This window comes from Eptatretus burgeri, chromosome 15 (genome assembly GCF_056783735.1).
Source record: "Eptatretus burgeri isolate ZD-2024b chromosome 15, Ebu_testis_v1, whole genome shotgun sequence".
NCBI classification, from domain to species: Eukaryota; Metazoa; Chordata; class Myxini; order Myxiniformes; family Myxinidae; genus Eptatretus; species Eptatretus burgeri.
The window spans coordinates 58389715-58407127 of NC_140975.1; the positions used below are offsets into that span (position 1 = coordinate 58389715).

At 44.3% G+C, this 17413-nt stretch overlaps 1 protein-coding gene and 1 pseudogene across 2 annotated transcripts in view; one reads left to right on the forward strand and one right to left on the reverse strand.

The window, feature by feature from the left end:
- LOC147012271 (tyrosine-protein kinase receptor UFO-like) overlaps positions 1-15085 on the forward strand; it is a 102688-nt gene extending 87603 nt beyond the window's left edge. The window contains exons 15-18 of one of the 2 annotated variants that reach the window (XR_015051548.1): positions 330-489; positions 697-833; positions 9991-12997; positions 13587-15085. Coding sequence is in view for 1 of the 2 variants with exons in the window: in XM_085856175.1 (XP_085712301.1) it covers positions 330-489; positions 697-833; positions 9991-10312 (619 nt within the window). In the remaining variant the exon portion in view is untranslated. Of the gene's footprint in view, positions 1-329; positions 490-696; positions 834-9990 lie in introns of both variants that reach the window. The other variant, XM_085856175.1, reaches the window with a different exon arrangement.
- LOC147012273 (uncharacterized) lies at positions 2297-3660 on the reverse strand (annotated as a pseudogene).
- Positions 15086-17413: the final 2328 nt, after the last annotated feature.

Genomic DNA, 17413 nt, shown 5'->3' on the forward strand with positions numbered 1-17413 from the left:
GACGAGACTTTTCGGACAAGCTATTTACCTTGCCGACACTTCTGATCCAGTTTGTAATACCTGTCATCCACAACCTGTTAACCCTTGAAGGGGTGCCCAAATGACACCACGGTTTTATTTAAATTTTTCAATGCCGTCTATACTTGACTGAATGTAACATTTGGCGTTACAACAGGGGCTTTCAGAAGTAGCAGCTTATTCAGTGCGCTCAGTCATTTATATGCTCCAAATGCACATACAGTGTCTTGACCTGTTGACAGTATCTCTGTGACAGTAAGGATGTGATTTTATTTTAATAGAAAGTACCTAACGGGTTCTGCACACGTCAGGTTGCACGAGGACATGACCGTGTGTGTTGCTGATTTTGGCCTGGCCAAGAAGATCTACAGTGGGGATTACTATAGGCAAGGACAGGTAACCCGAATGCCCGTCAAGTGGCTCGCCCTCGAGTGTATGACGGACCACCTTTACACTGCCAAGAGTGATGTGGTAGGATGTTTATAAACTTTTCTCTTGAACGAATGTGCTGTTATTGTCATTTGCTTATCGTATGTTGGCTATTTTATTATATATATATATATATATATATATATATATGTTGCTAAGGCTATTTTCCATGTTGCATAAACGTTGCCCCTTGTGATTTTTTTTTTCCCCATGCATTTCCACCTCCCAACCCCACCCCTCCACACCCAGTGGGCATTTGGTGTCACCATGTGGGAAATAGTGATGCGTGGACAGGTTCCCTACCCTGGTGTGGAAAATTATCAAATGTGCGAGTATCTCATGATGGGCAAAAGACTTTCCGAGCCTCCTGACTGCCTTGATGAGCTGTAAGTCACCAATATCTCACCTCAAATCACATCACAGCTGACAATGTGAATGAGAAAGCCAAAAGCCTAGTCTGTGTTTTTTTTTTAAATTTTTTGGTTATTTTTCCAAATCTCACATACCCAACTCCTCATTCCCTCCTGTCCCAACCAATCATACCCAACTGCTCTTGGACTCTGTGTCTTTCTCATCTGAGAAGGTAGAGAAGTTTTTGGCAACCCGAGCCTCTTGATTCTGCGATAGGCCCAGATGATATCAGCGCAATGGTCCTAAAAACATGTTCTGCCACTCTTGCACATCCTCTTACTGCTCTGCTCTCCCTATCATTTGGTCTAGGTCACCTTTCTTCCACTTGGAAGTCAGCCAACATTACTGCATGACATAAACTTGGCGCAAAAATAGATAGTTTTAAATACAGGCCTATTAGCTTACTTCCAATTTATAAGCAAAGTTATGCAGTCCATTATCACAGTTTACATGACCTGATCCAATGGCCTGATATCCATTAGCTTGGATTCAGAAACGGTCACTCCACAGACATGCTGCTTCTTCTCTCCCAACAATAGACAGAGGGCCTTGTTTTCCGACATGAAACCAGAGCCGTCTTTCTGGACATATCTCGAGCATTTGATGAGTCTGGTACCCGCCTTGCTTTCCAAACTCTCCCCGAAGACCTCCTACTTTCAAGGCCTGCTGACTTCCTCCACTTCAATTGTCAGTGTGTGTCTCTCTCAATGGGATCCTGTCATCTCCTTACACCGTCGAGACTTGAGTGTCCAATGCAGTAAATTGGGCCCTGTCATGTACCTCAACTTCTTCAACATTATTTCTGATTCTCTACAAAAAAATTCCTTATCTTTACCTCTGTAACTGAAGGTGGATGCAGGTTTTGTTCTCAATGTATGGAATTTTCATGTTTGAAGAATTAGACGTTGATTAAGGAAGATCTTTTCTACCCCACGTGTGAAGTGAAAAGTGAGGTTAAGCAATTGGTTCAATGTGTCTGTTGACAGATCTCAGTCCCTGATCGAGGTACAAGTTAATTTTCATTGAATGTTATATTTTGAATACTACAGTAGGATGCAAATCGGAACACAAACCTGCAGTTTAGCAGTACTTTGGCTCTGAATTTGACAAATTCTACGGAATCTCGTCCCATCGCGTATGCGCAAAGAGGAGTTCGGTGATTTATTTATTTATTTTTAACTCCGTCTGCCTGTCTCGCAGTCAAACACAATTGAAAATCATTCCAAACGGGAAACTTACTGTTTTAGGGGATGTCATAAATGACACAAACAACCAGTGTTGGGCACCGATAACCAAAAAGTTAACTTCGATAACGATAATCCGGTAATTATAATACAAAGTTATCGGAAGTTAACGATAATCCGATAACGATAACTACTTTTTAACAAAAATTCAAAAAAACAAGGAAAAAGCTTCAAAACCCATAGAAAAGGCTTATTTATGCCAAACCCAAGAATAAAATAAGCATTATGCGTCTTTTTAGAGTCCATGACACTATGTGCTGGTTGCCCTTGAGGAAGACCAACTTCTCAAAGTTAGGCCCAGCTGACAGTCTTGACCTCTTGGGCCTCAGGATGTCCTTGCCGAGAGAGAATAGCCGTTCCACTGCGGCAGAGGACGGAATTGGGGTGTTGTACTTCAGGAAGAGGTTGGTGAGGATCTCCTCCTCCATGAAGTCAGTCGCCCATGCCCTCCTTCCCATCAATGTCCAGCCAGGTGTCGACAAGTTTCTTGGCCTTCTGCTTGACACTGGTACGTGAGCCAGCGGCCGTCCACCCAGCAAAAAGGTCGTCATGCATGCTGCTGTCGTCGGAGCTGGTGGTGTTGTCGCCGTTCCGGTCCCTCACGACCCTCAGTGCTCTCTCGACCTCGTCCTCCATTGCGGCCTTGACAGAAATCTTTAGGTTTCTGTCGAACCTGTGCAGCCAGTGGAGCCGGAACTTTGGATGGAAGGCAGCTGCCAGCTGGCAGTCCCGGTCATTCAGGTAGTGGTTGAACCGAGTGGCGATGGCTGCTACCAGGACGTCGACCAGTGGCTTGCAGACGGCGAAGCTGTTCCTCATGTTCCTGAGCTTCGTGAGGGTGATGGCCACTGTGGGAAGGAGGGTTCCAAGGTAGGCATTCTTCTCCCCCTGGATGGTGTCAAGGACGATAGCCACATGGGACATGACTTTGGCCCACTCCTTCAGGAAGGTGATCTGGTCGTTGAAGGTCGAGAGTTTCTCCATGCGGTTAAGGAATTTGTTCAGCTCAGCCTTCTTGGTGGCCAGGATGTTGTTGAGGATGACGATCGAGTCATACAAGGCATTCCACCTTGTCTTGCCAGGGACCACCAGCCTCCTGCCCAGTGCCTCCTCAATGGCGTCGCCCACCTGAGGGCTCCTCCCCTGGGCATTGAAGAGTGCCTGAGCCGTGCCATGGGCCTTCTTGTTGAGGGTGTTGAAGGCAGCGATGGCGGGGCCCATCTGCTTGAGGAGGCCCTTGCCCAATTCCAGCGTGGCCACCTAACCAGATTAAAGGCGTGAGCCGCACACCTCATGTGGACTGGTAGACTGGGGTGCTCTGGTTCCTCATCAAGAAATTCACCGAGGGTTACAATGTTGATGGCGTCGTCACCCTCAGCCGTGTCGTCCTCGTTGCCTGAATCAGCCTCAGGCGGTTCGGCAACATCGTCGAGGTCAGACAACAGATCCACCTGGCCGCCATATTGGGTGAAAGCCTTCATGAAGTTAGACCCGTTGTCGGTGGTTGTCCTGACTACCTTGTCCTGAATGTTGAAGTGCTCGTGGACCTGGACCATGGCCTCCGTTATGACATCATAAGTGTGGCTACCAATCAGACGGGTACAGGTGAGGACAGCATGCTTCTTGGCCCTGGTGGTTGGGTCAATCCAGTGAGCTGTCATGCCGAGGAAAGATCTAAAACAAAGAAACAGACATAAGAATACAATTTATTTTCTTAAAAAGATAACAAGTTTTTAACTTGTCATAAAATTGCCTATTGTACTATCTACATTATTGAATAGATGATATACACAGTCTATTGAATATTAATGTTTATTTTTATAATAATTTGCGTAAATTAAACTAAAATAAAACATAATAATCAGTGTGTTAATCAATAATCACTTAATCAGTGATTACTGATTAAGTGATTATTGATTAATACACTGATTATTAAATTTTATTTTAAACATTTTAAAATGAAAGTTAAGCTTAATTTACGCAAATTATTACAAAAAGAAACATGAATGTACTTCAGTCTACATTATTGAATTGTGATTAGTACCGATTAATGGTTAAGTGATTATTAAGTTTTATTTTAAACATTTTGAAATTAAACTGAAGTTCAAGTTACGCCAATTTTTATATCAAAAAACTGTAATATTCATTTTTTTGCAGAATTATTTATTTTACTAACTACATTAAAACTTTTAAAGTAGTTAGTACAATAAATATTTATAAATACAAAAATGATAATTACCTATTGTGAGCAGTCCAACAGTCGGCAGTGGTCGCCAAGTAGGTCAGCCCATCAAATGTGTTGATGAGGGCCTCCTCGACTGCCCGTAGTTTGTCATCAATGCACCTGCCCAGGGTGACCCAGGCGGGACAAGCTGACCTTTGTTGGGTTGAGGGTCCTCACCAGGTCAACAAACTCCTCAGACTCAACCACATGGAGTGGGAGTATGTTGTTGACGAAAAGGCGGACTATCTTGTCGTCAACAGTGGACTGGCGTATGGCAGTGCAAGTGCTGGCTGAGCCCAGGGCCTCGCCGATGGTGGGCTGCCGGACGTTCTTGGTGGGCAGCTCAGGGGTGGCGGAGCCAGAGCTGCGCACGCTGTTGTTGTCGGAGGTGTGGTGGCGGTGCTTGCCACGGCCAGAGCCAGCCTTGATCTTCTCCTCAAACTGGATAGCTACGGGTGGGTGGGTCCTCTTGATGTGGGACTTCAAATTATTAAGGCTGGTGACATGGCCTCTAACAATTTTCTTGGTCGGGCAGCATTTTTGGCACTCAAAAGAGAGTAACTTTTCGTTGTCCTTATCCTGACGGCTGAGCTTGAAGTAGCGCTCCAGGTGGGGCCAGGGGTTTTGGAAAGGCTCCTGGTCCTGGCTGGCGCCGGCTTGGCTGCCAGATGGCTGAAAAGTTTCTGCCACAGACAGAGAGTCAAATTGGGACTCAGAAGTTCCTGAGACAGAGGCTATCTCAATGTCGATAACTTCTTCTTGGTGTTCCATGGTTGTAGACTGTAGTCTTGTAAGTTGCAAAGAATGCTTGGTAACTATTAAGCAAGAACTGAACGCTGTCAAGTTGACGATGATACTGAAGAACCTGAAAAAAAAGTAAAACGATAAAAATGTTATCGGACAAAAAATTAACGGACATTATCGGACTAAAAAAATCGAGTTATCGGAAGTTAACTGGTCCGATAACGAGTAATGGAAGTTAACTTCCGATAATTGTCCGATAAAAAAGTTAACTTCGATAATTATCTGTTATCGGATTATGGCTTTTGTGCCCAACACTGCAAACAACAGGCATGAAGAACTAATTTAATGTGTAAAAGACTGTGCTTCAATGGCGGTAAACTTCCAAATAAATGTTTTTTTTCTGCAGCCTGTAAAAAAATTGTAAAATGTTTTTATCAATTGAATTATAGACTTGAACACTGTTGAACATAAATCACCTGATTGGCACTTCCAAAAATCTCAAGTTTAGTTGTACTTGGTGGACAAACTATTTCACCATTTTACCCCATCTTGACCAATCAAATTTGCTGCTTGCGCTCTGCGGCGGGGGAATGGCGAGATTCGGACAAAATGGCGACCCGTATGAAAGAGAAAATGTGCTCGGAAGCGCAAAACAAGAGCTAAAAAGACCCTTCCCATGTCCTTTTTCTCAAGACTGTGTGGGGTAATGTTTTCTATGAACTGTATTGTTGAATTATTTAATAATTTTGATTACCGATGCTTAAGTGCTTCTTTTGCATAATTAAAAAAACTGCAATTGCTAAATAGCTTTTCTTTTCCAAGTGTTCCTCTGCTTTGTTAATTAAGGCAGTAAAAATTTCTGCACTCGAATGATTTATCCAGGCCCGTCGCTAGGGGGGGGGGGCATTTGGGTGCAATGCCCCCCCATGGCGCATCTGGTGCCCCCCCACTTGTACGCCACCCATTTATGCCCTGTTGCACCCTGTGAACAGCTTTGTGTTTAACGACGATCGCCCACTGTGAACTCCTTGCTGTTTAAGAGTTCACCTGTGTGAACTAAAACCCTTATTCCAGATGTTCAACGTGGTGAATAATACGGCCTTCTTGGATAAACTGTTCTTTAATAATATCCTTCTTTGAATAAGAGTCAAGAGATAAGTGTGCGCTTCCCAGCGCATCTCAAAAAGCAATTGGCAAGACAATACAGTCCAAGCCCAAAAGATAATAGCGCAAGCACCAACGCCAGCAGCCAAGACGACAGACAGCCGCAAGACCTCGTGTCGATTGTCGATGTTGTGGGTGGTTTTATATATGTATATATATATATATATATATATATATATATATATATATATATATATATATATATATATATATATCGTGGATCATTTAGTTTTAAGGAATAGCCAATCAGCGTATTCGATATGGAGACCCTATTGAGCAGGTTACCTGATAGGTTGCAAGTTAGGTATAAATGTAATATAGTCATAATATGATTAAGGAAAAGGCATAAATTTACATTATTAAAGATGAAGTGCACGTGCACCACGTGACCTTCACAACCCGTCAACCTTCCATCTTACAAAAGTAATTTTATAATAAAAATTAAAAATATGTGTTTGCAATCGTGTTTACATTTGAAATTATGCAGATAAAACCTGTTTTTGATGCATGGATCATTTAATAAATAAAACCGTCAAATGTCGTGAGTCGCGAGATTAGTGACACGAGTCGCGAGGAACGGATCACAGAGCACGAGCTTGCAGCAGGAGAAAAAGACGTGGATGATGGATATACGAAAATGGCTCAGAAAAGGAAAAAATGCAACCGACGAAAATAAAGAAGATGATGAAAGACATGTTGTGGGAGGAGGAGGAGAAGGAGACGATAATGTCGATGAAGTACCGACAGAAGCTGGCCAACCTGGCCAAGCCAGCAACGTTAGCCCTGCGGCTGTAGCCCCAGCGCAGGCAGCCGAGTTGCCACGCTCGGCGGCGGCCTCGGGGTCGGGTGTGACTGTCAAGCCGCTTCCCGATGATCTTGGAAGTGAGAGACCGAATCAAGTTGTTCTACAGCGGTACCCTGGCCATCTGTTGCAGAACAAGAGTCGCTCGTTTGTGTCCTCGTGGTACCAGACTAATGAATGGCTGGAATACAGTGTGCAGACCGATGCAGCATTCTGCTATCCATGTAGGAAGTTTAACACCGCACATGGCCCAGTGGACTCTACTTTCACAGTGCGAGGCTACCGGAATTGGAAACATGCCTTTGAGAAAGGCAGGGGGTTTCACAAACACGCAACTTCAAAGGAACATTTAACTTGTGTTTTGAGGTGGAAGGAGAATGAGAGGCGCATCGATTGTGGTGAGGAGATTTCCACACTCCTCAATGCTGACCAACTAAATAGAAACTGGTACTATGTCTGCTCTTATAGATATTGTGGGATTTCTCGCCGAAAATCAGATACCTTTTAGAGGGAGCCTTGATAATTTTGAGGATATGTCAGACGGGCACAGTGGGCTCTTTCTCTCGCTTTTAAACTACACACTCAAAAAAGACACCGAGCTCGCCGAAATAATAAAGCATATCCCACGGAACGCAAGCTATACTCGTCCGGAAATGCAGAATGAACTGATCTGCACATTGAGTAATGTTGTGACGGGTGCCATCGTGGAAGAAGTAGGCATATCGTGGTTTACCATCAAGGTGGATGGGACGAGGGACCCCACTGAATGTGAGAACATATCAATCATCATTCGCTTTGTATCGGCATCAAATGAAGCAACAGAGCGTCTACTCACAATAGCTACAGCCGACGCTGGAGATGCAAAAACATGGACAGACCTAATGATTGCAGAGCTGACAAAAACAGGACTTGACACGTCAAAAATATTAAGTCAGGTGTACGACGGGGCTTCGGTAATGCCTGGTAAGCACGGTGGGGTGCAAAAGTTGTTGCAAGAGATATTGGAAAGAGAAATCCCCTATGTGCACTGCTTGAATCACCAACTCCATCTGCTAGTTATCCACGGACTGGCAGCAGAGAAAGCTGTCACTGATTTCCTCGAGGTTTGTTGTTGCCTGTACAAATTCTTCAGAAACCCCACTGTTGCTGCACAGTATAAAGGTGAGCGGTTAAAACGACTTCTTGATCAAAGGTGGATGGGACATTTAGCCACCGTGTCTGTGATCATAGGATCTTTTAAGGGTATCACATCCTTTCTGTCAGAGATTGATGCAGAGCGCGCCTACGGTGCAGAGATGAGGATGGAGGCTATTGGGCTTTTGCAGGAAGTCTCTGGGCCTGCCTTCATGTTCATTGCTATCTTTGTACAAAAACTGCTGATGTTGTTAGATGGCCCTAACAGATTCTTGCAGGCAGAGGACATGGACTTGGTAACGGGGTTGGAACTGGTGGCGAGTGCTACAGAGTGCGTGAAGAAACTCCGCTCTGGGGATGAGTTCACTGATCTGTGGAACAAGGCCAACGATGCTCACACTTGTACATCTGCACCACCAAAACGGAGACGCACAATGCATAAGAACTTGGAACAGTTTGTAGTTTTGGAGATTACAGGACAAAACAACGACTATGACAAGACAGAACTGCAGAGGGTTTTTTACAGCGCAATTGACACTGTGCTTGGCGAGATCGCTCAGCGCTTCAGTGAGCGCAACACACAACTCGCTCGTTCACTCGCTGCCTTGAATTCCGAAAATGGCACGTTTTTGGATCCCCACTTGCTCCAGCACATCATGACATTAACAAAGTCAACCATCAGTGAAACAGAGTGTGTGGTTGCAAAGTAGTTTATTCGCTCACAGACAGAAAAGCAGCCAAACGAGAGATGGACAACACAAAAACTCCTCTCAACATACCACAAAACGCTGGAAGCCATGCCAAGTGTAGTGACTGCTATGAGACTTGGACTAACATTTGGTGCGTCCACTGCCATGTGTGAAAACTCATTCTCAACATTGAGGAATGTCTTCACTGACCATCAACAGTCCATGCGCCATGCACGCAAGGCACAACTGGTACGGCTGGCCTTCGAAAGAGACCTCACACGTAAATGCCTGAATGAATGGAAGGAGAAGGTCCTCAGAAGATTCCACACTGAGACGCGTCGCCTGCAGCTCTTCTGACAGCGAGTACAGCGGTATAAAAACTATACGAGGAGTTCAGATTGTGTGTGTGACTGCTGGTGATGCGTGTGTGGTTGTGGTCAGCACCCGCCGTGGTCGGCTGCTTTGTACTTCTGATGTTTAAGTTAAATGTTGTGTTTGGTGCTTTGCATATCCCATATCTAGTGCTTTGTGCATGACCTTACCTCTGTGTAATTGACTGCTTTAAATGCGGACCTTCTGGTATTTTCAGGCTGGTCGTATTTGCTGTTGATAGTTTAACGTGATGATCGCAGGTCATAGCCGAGTGTATCTTATTTAAAAGTTCACTGATTCTGGTGCCAACCTCCCCCGTTTAGTCATTGCATCTCTGGTATATTAATTTTCTCATGCCAATTCTTGACAACACCTTGTATAAGTGTACCTGAATTGGTGCCAATTGTCTAATCATTGAATATTTGCATTGTGAATGTGCCAGTTTGTTGCGGCTCTCCTGCATTCGAATAATTTTAGGCCAAAAACATTGGAACATATTAAATCTAGCTGAGATCAATTTGGTTAGTATGCGACGGCAACCTCAGTATAGATGTGTCAATGCTGCATGAATACAATAGTATACCGGGTTATCAAAAATATTAAATATAATAATTGTGCCCCCCATTCCAGTTCATATGCCCCCCTTAATACTGAGCCCTGGCTACGGGCCTGGATTTATCACGTGCGGTTTTATTGGGTTCTATTGTACCTTCATAGGATCATGCTTTGTCCCTTCGAAATGGGACTTTGTTTTTCTAGTTACACCATCATGTCAAGCTGCTGGACTGTAGATCCTGGACACCGACCTAACTTCTCCGAGATTGTCCACCAGCTCGAGGCTGTGCTGAGCTCCCTGCCCTCGCTCGGAGCTGATGTGATACCTGTCTACACCAACGAGATGCCGGGCGCAGACACAGTACACACTACTGGGGCAAGTGAGAAGGCGAGCAGTTTGGGGGACCTGACTGCGGAGCCAGGTTGCGCCGATTCTAGCGACAACGAGTCCACCGTTGCAGAGGTTCATTGCTGTCGGAACGATTATGCTTACAACCCTACTCTCAGCGGACCCCTTCTCACTTGAAATGTGCATCTCATGAAGCCTGGTGTTTGCTTAGCGGTTAGGGCGGCTGGTTTGGGATCTTAGGGTTGTGTGTTTGATCCTTGTTGGCTGTTGAATTAACACCAGGTGGGGTTGACTCAGCCTGTCATCCTTCTGAGGTCAGTGAAATGAGTAACAGTGTACTGGTAATAGGGGCATTGCATCAGTGGCACAGCCATGACCTCAGCCAATGGTGCTGCCTGCAGCCTTGTGCTGCATACAAGGAGGAAGGAGGAGAGAGGCCACATTGGGGTCGATAAATACATTCGGTATTGTGCAGTTTTGCTCTTCACTTTGAAATCCTCTTTTTTCATCCAGGATACTGAGTCCAGAGGGTTGGCAAGATCCCTTATTTTAGTGAAACCCCGTGGAAGAGATTGTTCATTATAACATGTTTGATTAAGATATTCAGAGACATCATTGTACTTTAGAATGTTGTTTCGTATGCAGCCTATGGCTACTGGTTGCATCATTTGTCTGGTAGCGTGGCTGTTGATGCAGTGCCCCTGTTACCAGGAAGATGGTACTCATTTTGCTGATCTCAGAAGGATGATAGGCCGACTCAACCCACCTGGTGTCATTTCAATGGCACCACAGTGGCTCAAACTCAAGGCACTACAATCTTAAGCCAATCACTTGAACCGTTAAGCCCACACTAGGCTTTACTTTCGAATGAATTGCAAGGACATCAAAGCAATGAACAAATATACACAGGTTCTGAGATTTGAACTTGGAATCTCATAAGAATGAGCCAGGTGCTCAGATGGGAGTGCGAAGTGTGGATTTTTTGAATGGATCAGTAAGTTCTTGAAATTAGTTTAACTTCCAAGTGGATTCAAGAGCCCGTTTGAAATGTTGATTCATTTACTTTCAAATTGTCTCTTTTAGTTAAAACCCATCAAGCCAAAGGAGAACTGGGAGAAGAGTTTGTAGTAATTGGGCAAAACGATATTCACAAAATTTGTGAGAACTGCACTGAGGAAAACGCAATCCCAACTATGTTTGTTTCATAAAAGCAGACGAAGGCTCAAAGTCCAACATTTTGGTTCCAGAGTAGCTTTCCTTGGGAGTGGAAACCATGTGTGAATACCCTCCCAAGGATCGTAGCACTCGCAGAAGGGCAGGCCTCTCTGGATTGGAATAGTTGATTTCAATGATATTTGCACAGTGTATTAATTGTGAGCTGAAAAGACATTTTGGAGGTAAACACACTCACTTCTGACCTGTCTGACCTGGGTTGGAAACTCGACCTAGCTATAAACCGTCACCCTGGTGTTTTGCATGCAAGGTGAGGCAACATTATGTGTGCGCTGTCCATCAGAAGGATGTTAAACTGGAGGACCGTCTACCAGCGCTGGTTGTTGGTGGAGGTAAAATATCCTACGGTGTCTTTCACAGAGTGTTGGGCAGTTATCACCACCACCTAAGAACAAATTATGAACTTATGCCCATATGTGTCGTGTGTGTTTGGTTTGTCTGTGTCAGGGTAATTATTGGTCTACCTTCAATACCATTAATGAATTAATAATATTTTGTTGAGCGAAATTTGCATGATATTTTGGTTTGATTGGTGGAAGCGAGTTATCGCCCCCTGTCGGTGTTGGTGGGTGGTGATTTTGAGCTGAATGTATTGGTCTATTTATTGTAATTTTCTCTTTTTAAAATTACTGTTGGTTGACTTTTAATTGATGTGAAGGAATTTTGATTGCGTTTTCGCTATCACGTGATGTGGGGAATGCATTTTCGCTGAAAACCTTGCTGTGCATCACATGGTATCGTGCGTTGAAGATCGGTGATGGGGCATGAAGTGGATCATTCTTTTCATTGCGAGTTTTCATGCCCATATGGTGTTTTGCTTGAAGTCTTGTTGATGGACCATACATTCAGTTGTTTGTTTTTTTTAAACTACATGTCTTCACCATCCCTGCTGCCTCGGCCCGCTTGATGAATCGGTGATCGATCCATGACCGGTTTTCCTATTCCACATGTATTAAAAGAAGGAACAAGGTGGATGCTGATCTAGCTTTTGGGGGTTGTCATGCTTCATGAAGTGTGTGTTGTTTGTGAGCTATGTATTCACTGTTTTTTTTTCTGAGCTTTGGATTGGCCTCATGATACCGATTAAGAGTGATACTACCGAACTATAAAGCTATAGCCCTGTGTATATCTACAGGGTAGTTCCAGTAGTACGTTAACCCAAGAATACTTGTATGGCTTTGTATGTAATCTACAGTAACTACCATTGATTATTATTGAACATTTCATTACTATCGTCTTCTATGATATGCATTTTAGGAGTTAATAGTATACACTGGATATGAATTTCGACAATATTGAGGTCATCTTGATTGGTGCACCCACATTGCAAGAAACATTGGGGCTTACTTGATTGCATCATTCCATTTATTGTTTCTGATGAGTATTTGTTAACCTCAAACAAATTGTTTGTTATCTTCTTGTACATGTCTTGCAGGTCGCTCCCCTTTTCTTTCTTCTATTTCCAAGAATAAATTGTTATTTTGCCCCCAAAAAGTTTTTTTTCACCAGAACTATCAGTCATTGTTCACCGATTGCACATGCATCATCGGCTCCAACAAAGGCAAAGAAAGACTTCACAATCAGTGTCGTGGTGTTCGAGTGAAAACAAACATCACCCCAAATGTGAAAGTACGGACTGTTGAGTGTATGATTACTTACATTGTCATTTTGTGGGGAAACATAATCTGTTCATAATGGAGGGAAAGTTTGTATGTATGTTTGTCCACTCTATACCCATTGGTAGGACAGCTGGCCTGATGCCACCCACAATTGTAACCAACAAAAACAAACAAATATAAAAAACACGTCCACCATTTGGGTGTTATGGTAAGTCGAAGGCATCCTTTGGAAGTGACATACTCACAATTGCCATGCCCTCCCTATAAGTTTTCCGATCGGTGTAAAACAACCAAAGCGACTGCTAAATCGATCATCAAATATTGAAAGGTTAGAGACAATTTAAAGGCGTCATTTGCCTGGATGTACATACTACTTATGCATACAAAACGTGCATACTGCTTATGTGCAGTATGTATATTTTGTTACTGCTGTGGAAATTCGCATTACACCATAAAGGGCCCTCACGTGAGATATCTCCAAAGGAACATGTGTAGTTAGCCCAAACCCGTTGTATAGAGGGAATTTATGTGATCCACCCGGGCTGCGACGCTTTGAGTTAGTCGTTTTTCTTTCTCTATCTTTTATTTCAAACAAACAGCATCTCAACAACCACGCCATCCCCACCACAGCGCCAACCACATGAGAACCACGCCATCTCCACCATCTACGCTACCACATCTTCGCCACTCGCCATTCAACAAACCCCGTGCAGTTACGATCTCCGCGGAGGAACAAACAAAAACCTACAACGATGCTCGGTGGGCTTTTCCCGCCTGTTTCTCCCGTTTGAGTTCTCCGCGCTCGGTGTGGGGGAGGTGCGATCCGAGCCGGGGGTCAAAGGTGAGAAAAGGTGGGGGCCTCTTTTTGGGGGAATAATTCCCTGGCTCTGAGCCAAGACTGACTCCCCCGGCCCCTGCACGGGGCGGGGTGGAGGGAGAGCGAGAGGGCACACCCCCCTTCGAGAGGCTTCTCCAAGAAGCTCGAAGGGAGGTGGGGCCGAAAACAGGGCGGAGCGAAGGGCAGAGCCCCGCGCTACAAAAGGCGGACAGGACGGAACTTGAGGAGAGTTGGACGAGGGTTGGTCTTCGGTTGGTCGAGTTGGTTCGAGAGTCTGGTTTTCGAGGCTTCCGGTCTGCTTGTCTTGTTGAGAGAAGAGGTCCTGCGCCCGCGGCTTGGCGAGCGGCCCTGTCACGAAGGCACGGACGGGAGACGCGGCAGCGCCAGTTGTGAGGTGGACCTGCGCGTCCGGACGGAGAGTGCCGGAGAGGGTTCGCCGGCGGCGAGAGAGGTCGGGGCCAGGCGCGACCACGCTGACGGTCATGGGAGAGGGACTCACCAGCCACAAAAAAGGGAAGTCGCGACTTCCTTTCTTTTTCCTTTGCTTTTGTGTAAATGTGTGTTGTCGCCGTCCGTCAAGTAGAACTGTTTAAGTGTTGCCGTGTGTACGCGTATTCGGTTTTAACTCTTCCTTTGCTTTTTATGTGCATTTTGACTGTATGGCTGTGGATACTTGCTTGTTGAACTGTTCCCGCTCTGCTTCGTCTCTTTTCCTTTTTTATTGACCCTCCATCTTGCATCACGTAAGGGGTTCGTAGTGGGTTCAATATCCCGGTAATTAATCGGAACCGTCAAGGCTGACGATAACACCGCATCGGTTATCACTGTAGCACGGAACGGACCGCTTAAGCGGTTCGTGTCCGGAGTCGGCCTGTGGCGTGGTATGATCGCCCGGTCAACCATTCGCGCAGGTACTTCGGTAGATCGAATTTGGCGAGCAACCCTATCCTGCGCGGGTGGGCAATTGGCACGATCGTGGTGAGGTTAAACCCCCACCCGTGACAAGCTCCTGGCGTTGTTCCAAGAGGGTCACGACTCAATTGTCCGTTCCGGTTGGCGAGGCGGCTGCCATTCGAGTCGAGCGGCCGATCGCACGCCGGCGGGCGCGAATTCGCAACAATATACTCGTACGGGCCCGTAGGTGCGTGCCCGTAGGTGAGTGCCAGTATGTGCAGCCTCTCTCTCTCTCTCTCTCTCTCTCTCTCTCTCTCTCTCTCTCTCTCTCTCTCTCTCTCTCTCTCTCTCTCTCTCTCTCTCAAACCTCGAAAAGGCACATCCGCGTGTCCCCAGCAATATTCCTGGCAAGTTTCAATCGTGCAAAAGAAATAATAAAAAATAAATAAATAAAAATAAATTAATTGTGACGTCATTCGTGACAAATGTATTCACAAAAAACAAATAAATAAATAAACATTAATTGTGACGTCATTAGTGATGTCATAGCACCGTGTCTTGTCATTGGTGGACAGATAAATGGCCGTAACTTGGGAACCGCTTATCCGATTATATCAAACCTCGAAAAGGCACATCCGCGGGTCCCCGGCAATATTCCTGGCAAGTTTCAATGAGATCGGACCGGCGGTCATAGAGAAACGGCGGTCGCAGACAAACAGACAGACACACACACAGAGATTGCTGGAATTATAGATAGATATGTGTGTATGTTGTTATGTGGCAATTCATACAATGGTAAACTTTTCATATAGAATCTGGAAACTTGTGTTTTTTCACTTCCTAAGATCACATAGGACTACAAATCAGCTGTTTCCAATTTTTTGGAAACAATAATTATCTCGCCTCCGGAGGGAGGGAGCGGGATATTGTAATAGTTCGGTTTGTTTGGCTGTTTGTTTGTTTGTCTCTCTGTCTGTTAGCAACTTTACGGCAAAACGGCTTTAGCAAACACTCAAATTTAATCCACAGGTGGGAAATGAACCTTGGACGACCCCATTAACTTTTCGGTCCAATTGGATCAAAGGTCAAGGTCGAGGTCACGAAAAGATCAAAATCGTTTTTCGCTCATAACTTCGTCAAAAATGATCTGATTTACTTCAAACTAAGTTTATAGTGAACCTTATTCTATTTGTCACTTATAATCCTACCCATTCCTAGATTGAAAAATGCATATTTGTGAAGATCCGTATGGTCTGAAGACTTTATGCCTTAAATGGGCGGGATTTGTTGTGCCTTGTACCACTTGTTTTTTTTTGAAACAAACAATTTTTTTTCCAATCATCTGGGCAATACTGTGCGCATATATTCTTGTGATACTGATGTGCTCGTGCTTGCTCTGCGAAGAGTACCTGATCTGAAGCCAGACAGTGTTATCATCATGGGCACTGGAGATGGACGACGAAAAATCAAACTCAAGCCCATCTATGTTGCGCTCGGTGCAGAAAGAGCAGCAGCATTGCCAGCATTGCATGCACTCACTGGTAGTGATACCACTGGTCACATCAAAGGAAAGGGGAAGTCGTCATGCTTCAAAGTCTTCATGAAGGCAGGCGAAGATGTTATCTGTGCTCTTGCTGGACTTGGTGTTGGAGTGTACCCATCACCAGGGGTGTTGTTTGGATGTGAAAAGTTTGTGTGTCAGCTGTTCAACTCTGGGTTTGCATCAGCCAAGGCACTGAGGTGGCACATGTTCAAGCAGCTGAAGGGTAACCAAGGTGTGGAGAAGCTACTTCCAACTCAAGGATGTATCACTGAGCATATATTGCACGCACACCTACAAGCCAACATATGGTTGCAAGACTTAGTAGCTGTACCCAGTTGTCTCAAAAGTTCCAGCAGCAACGGAGGCTGTGGTGGAACTTGTGTAGTGTTCCTGTGTTGCCAGTAAGTGCAGTGGACGGTGCTCTTGTAAGGCACATAATCTAGCCTGTACAGAGCTCTGCAAGTGTGAAGGAGCTGAGGACACATGCAACAATGTCGCATATGATGAGAATTCAAGCGATGTCAAGGAAAACTAGGACTTGGATGACTAAATAATTATATATGCCGAAGCATCTTTGTGTTTTGTATTTGCACATCCATTCAAATTGTATGTTCTCAGTATTACAGAACGTCATTTTTGTGCATGTTTGGCTGTCATCTTTTGGGGGGTTCGTAAATAATGCTTATCTGGGTTAAATTTAGCTGAACAGATATTTTTTTATCTCTGAATGTGCTATAATGGGTAAAATATGGCGATTTCTCAAATTTTGGATTTTGGTGACTGCTTATGAATAAAAAAAATTGGAAACAGCTGTTTTTGTGTTCACTGTAAACATAGGAAGTGAAAAATTACAAGTTTCCAGATTCTATTTGAAAAGTTGACCAAATTACACAATGACATACACTATAAATATATATATATATATATATATATATATATATATATATATATATATATATATATATATATATATATATATATATATATATAATGGGGAGAACAAGTATTTGATACACTGCCGATTTTGCAGGTTTTCCCACTTACAAAGCACGTGGAGGTATGTAATTTTTATCATCGGTGCACTTTAACTGTGAAAGACGGAATCTAAAACAAAAATCCTGAAAATCACATTGTATGATTTTTAAATAATT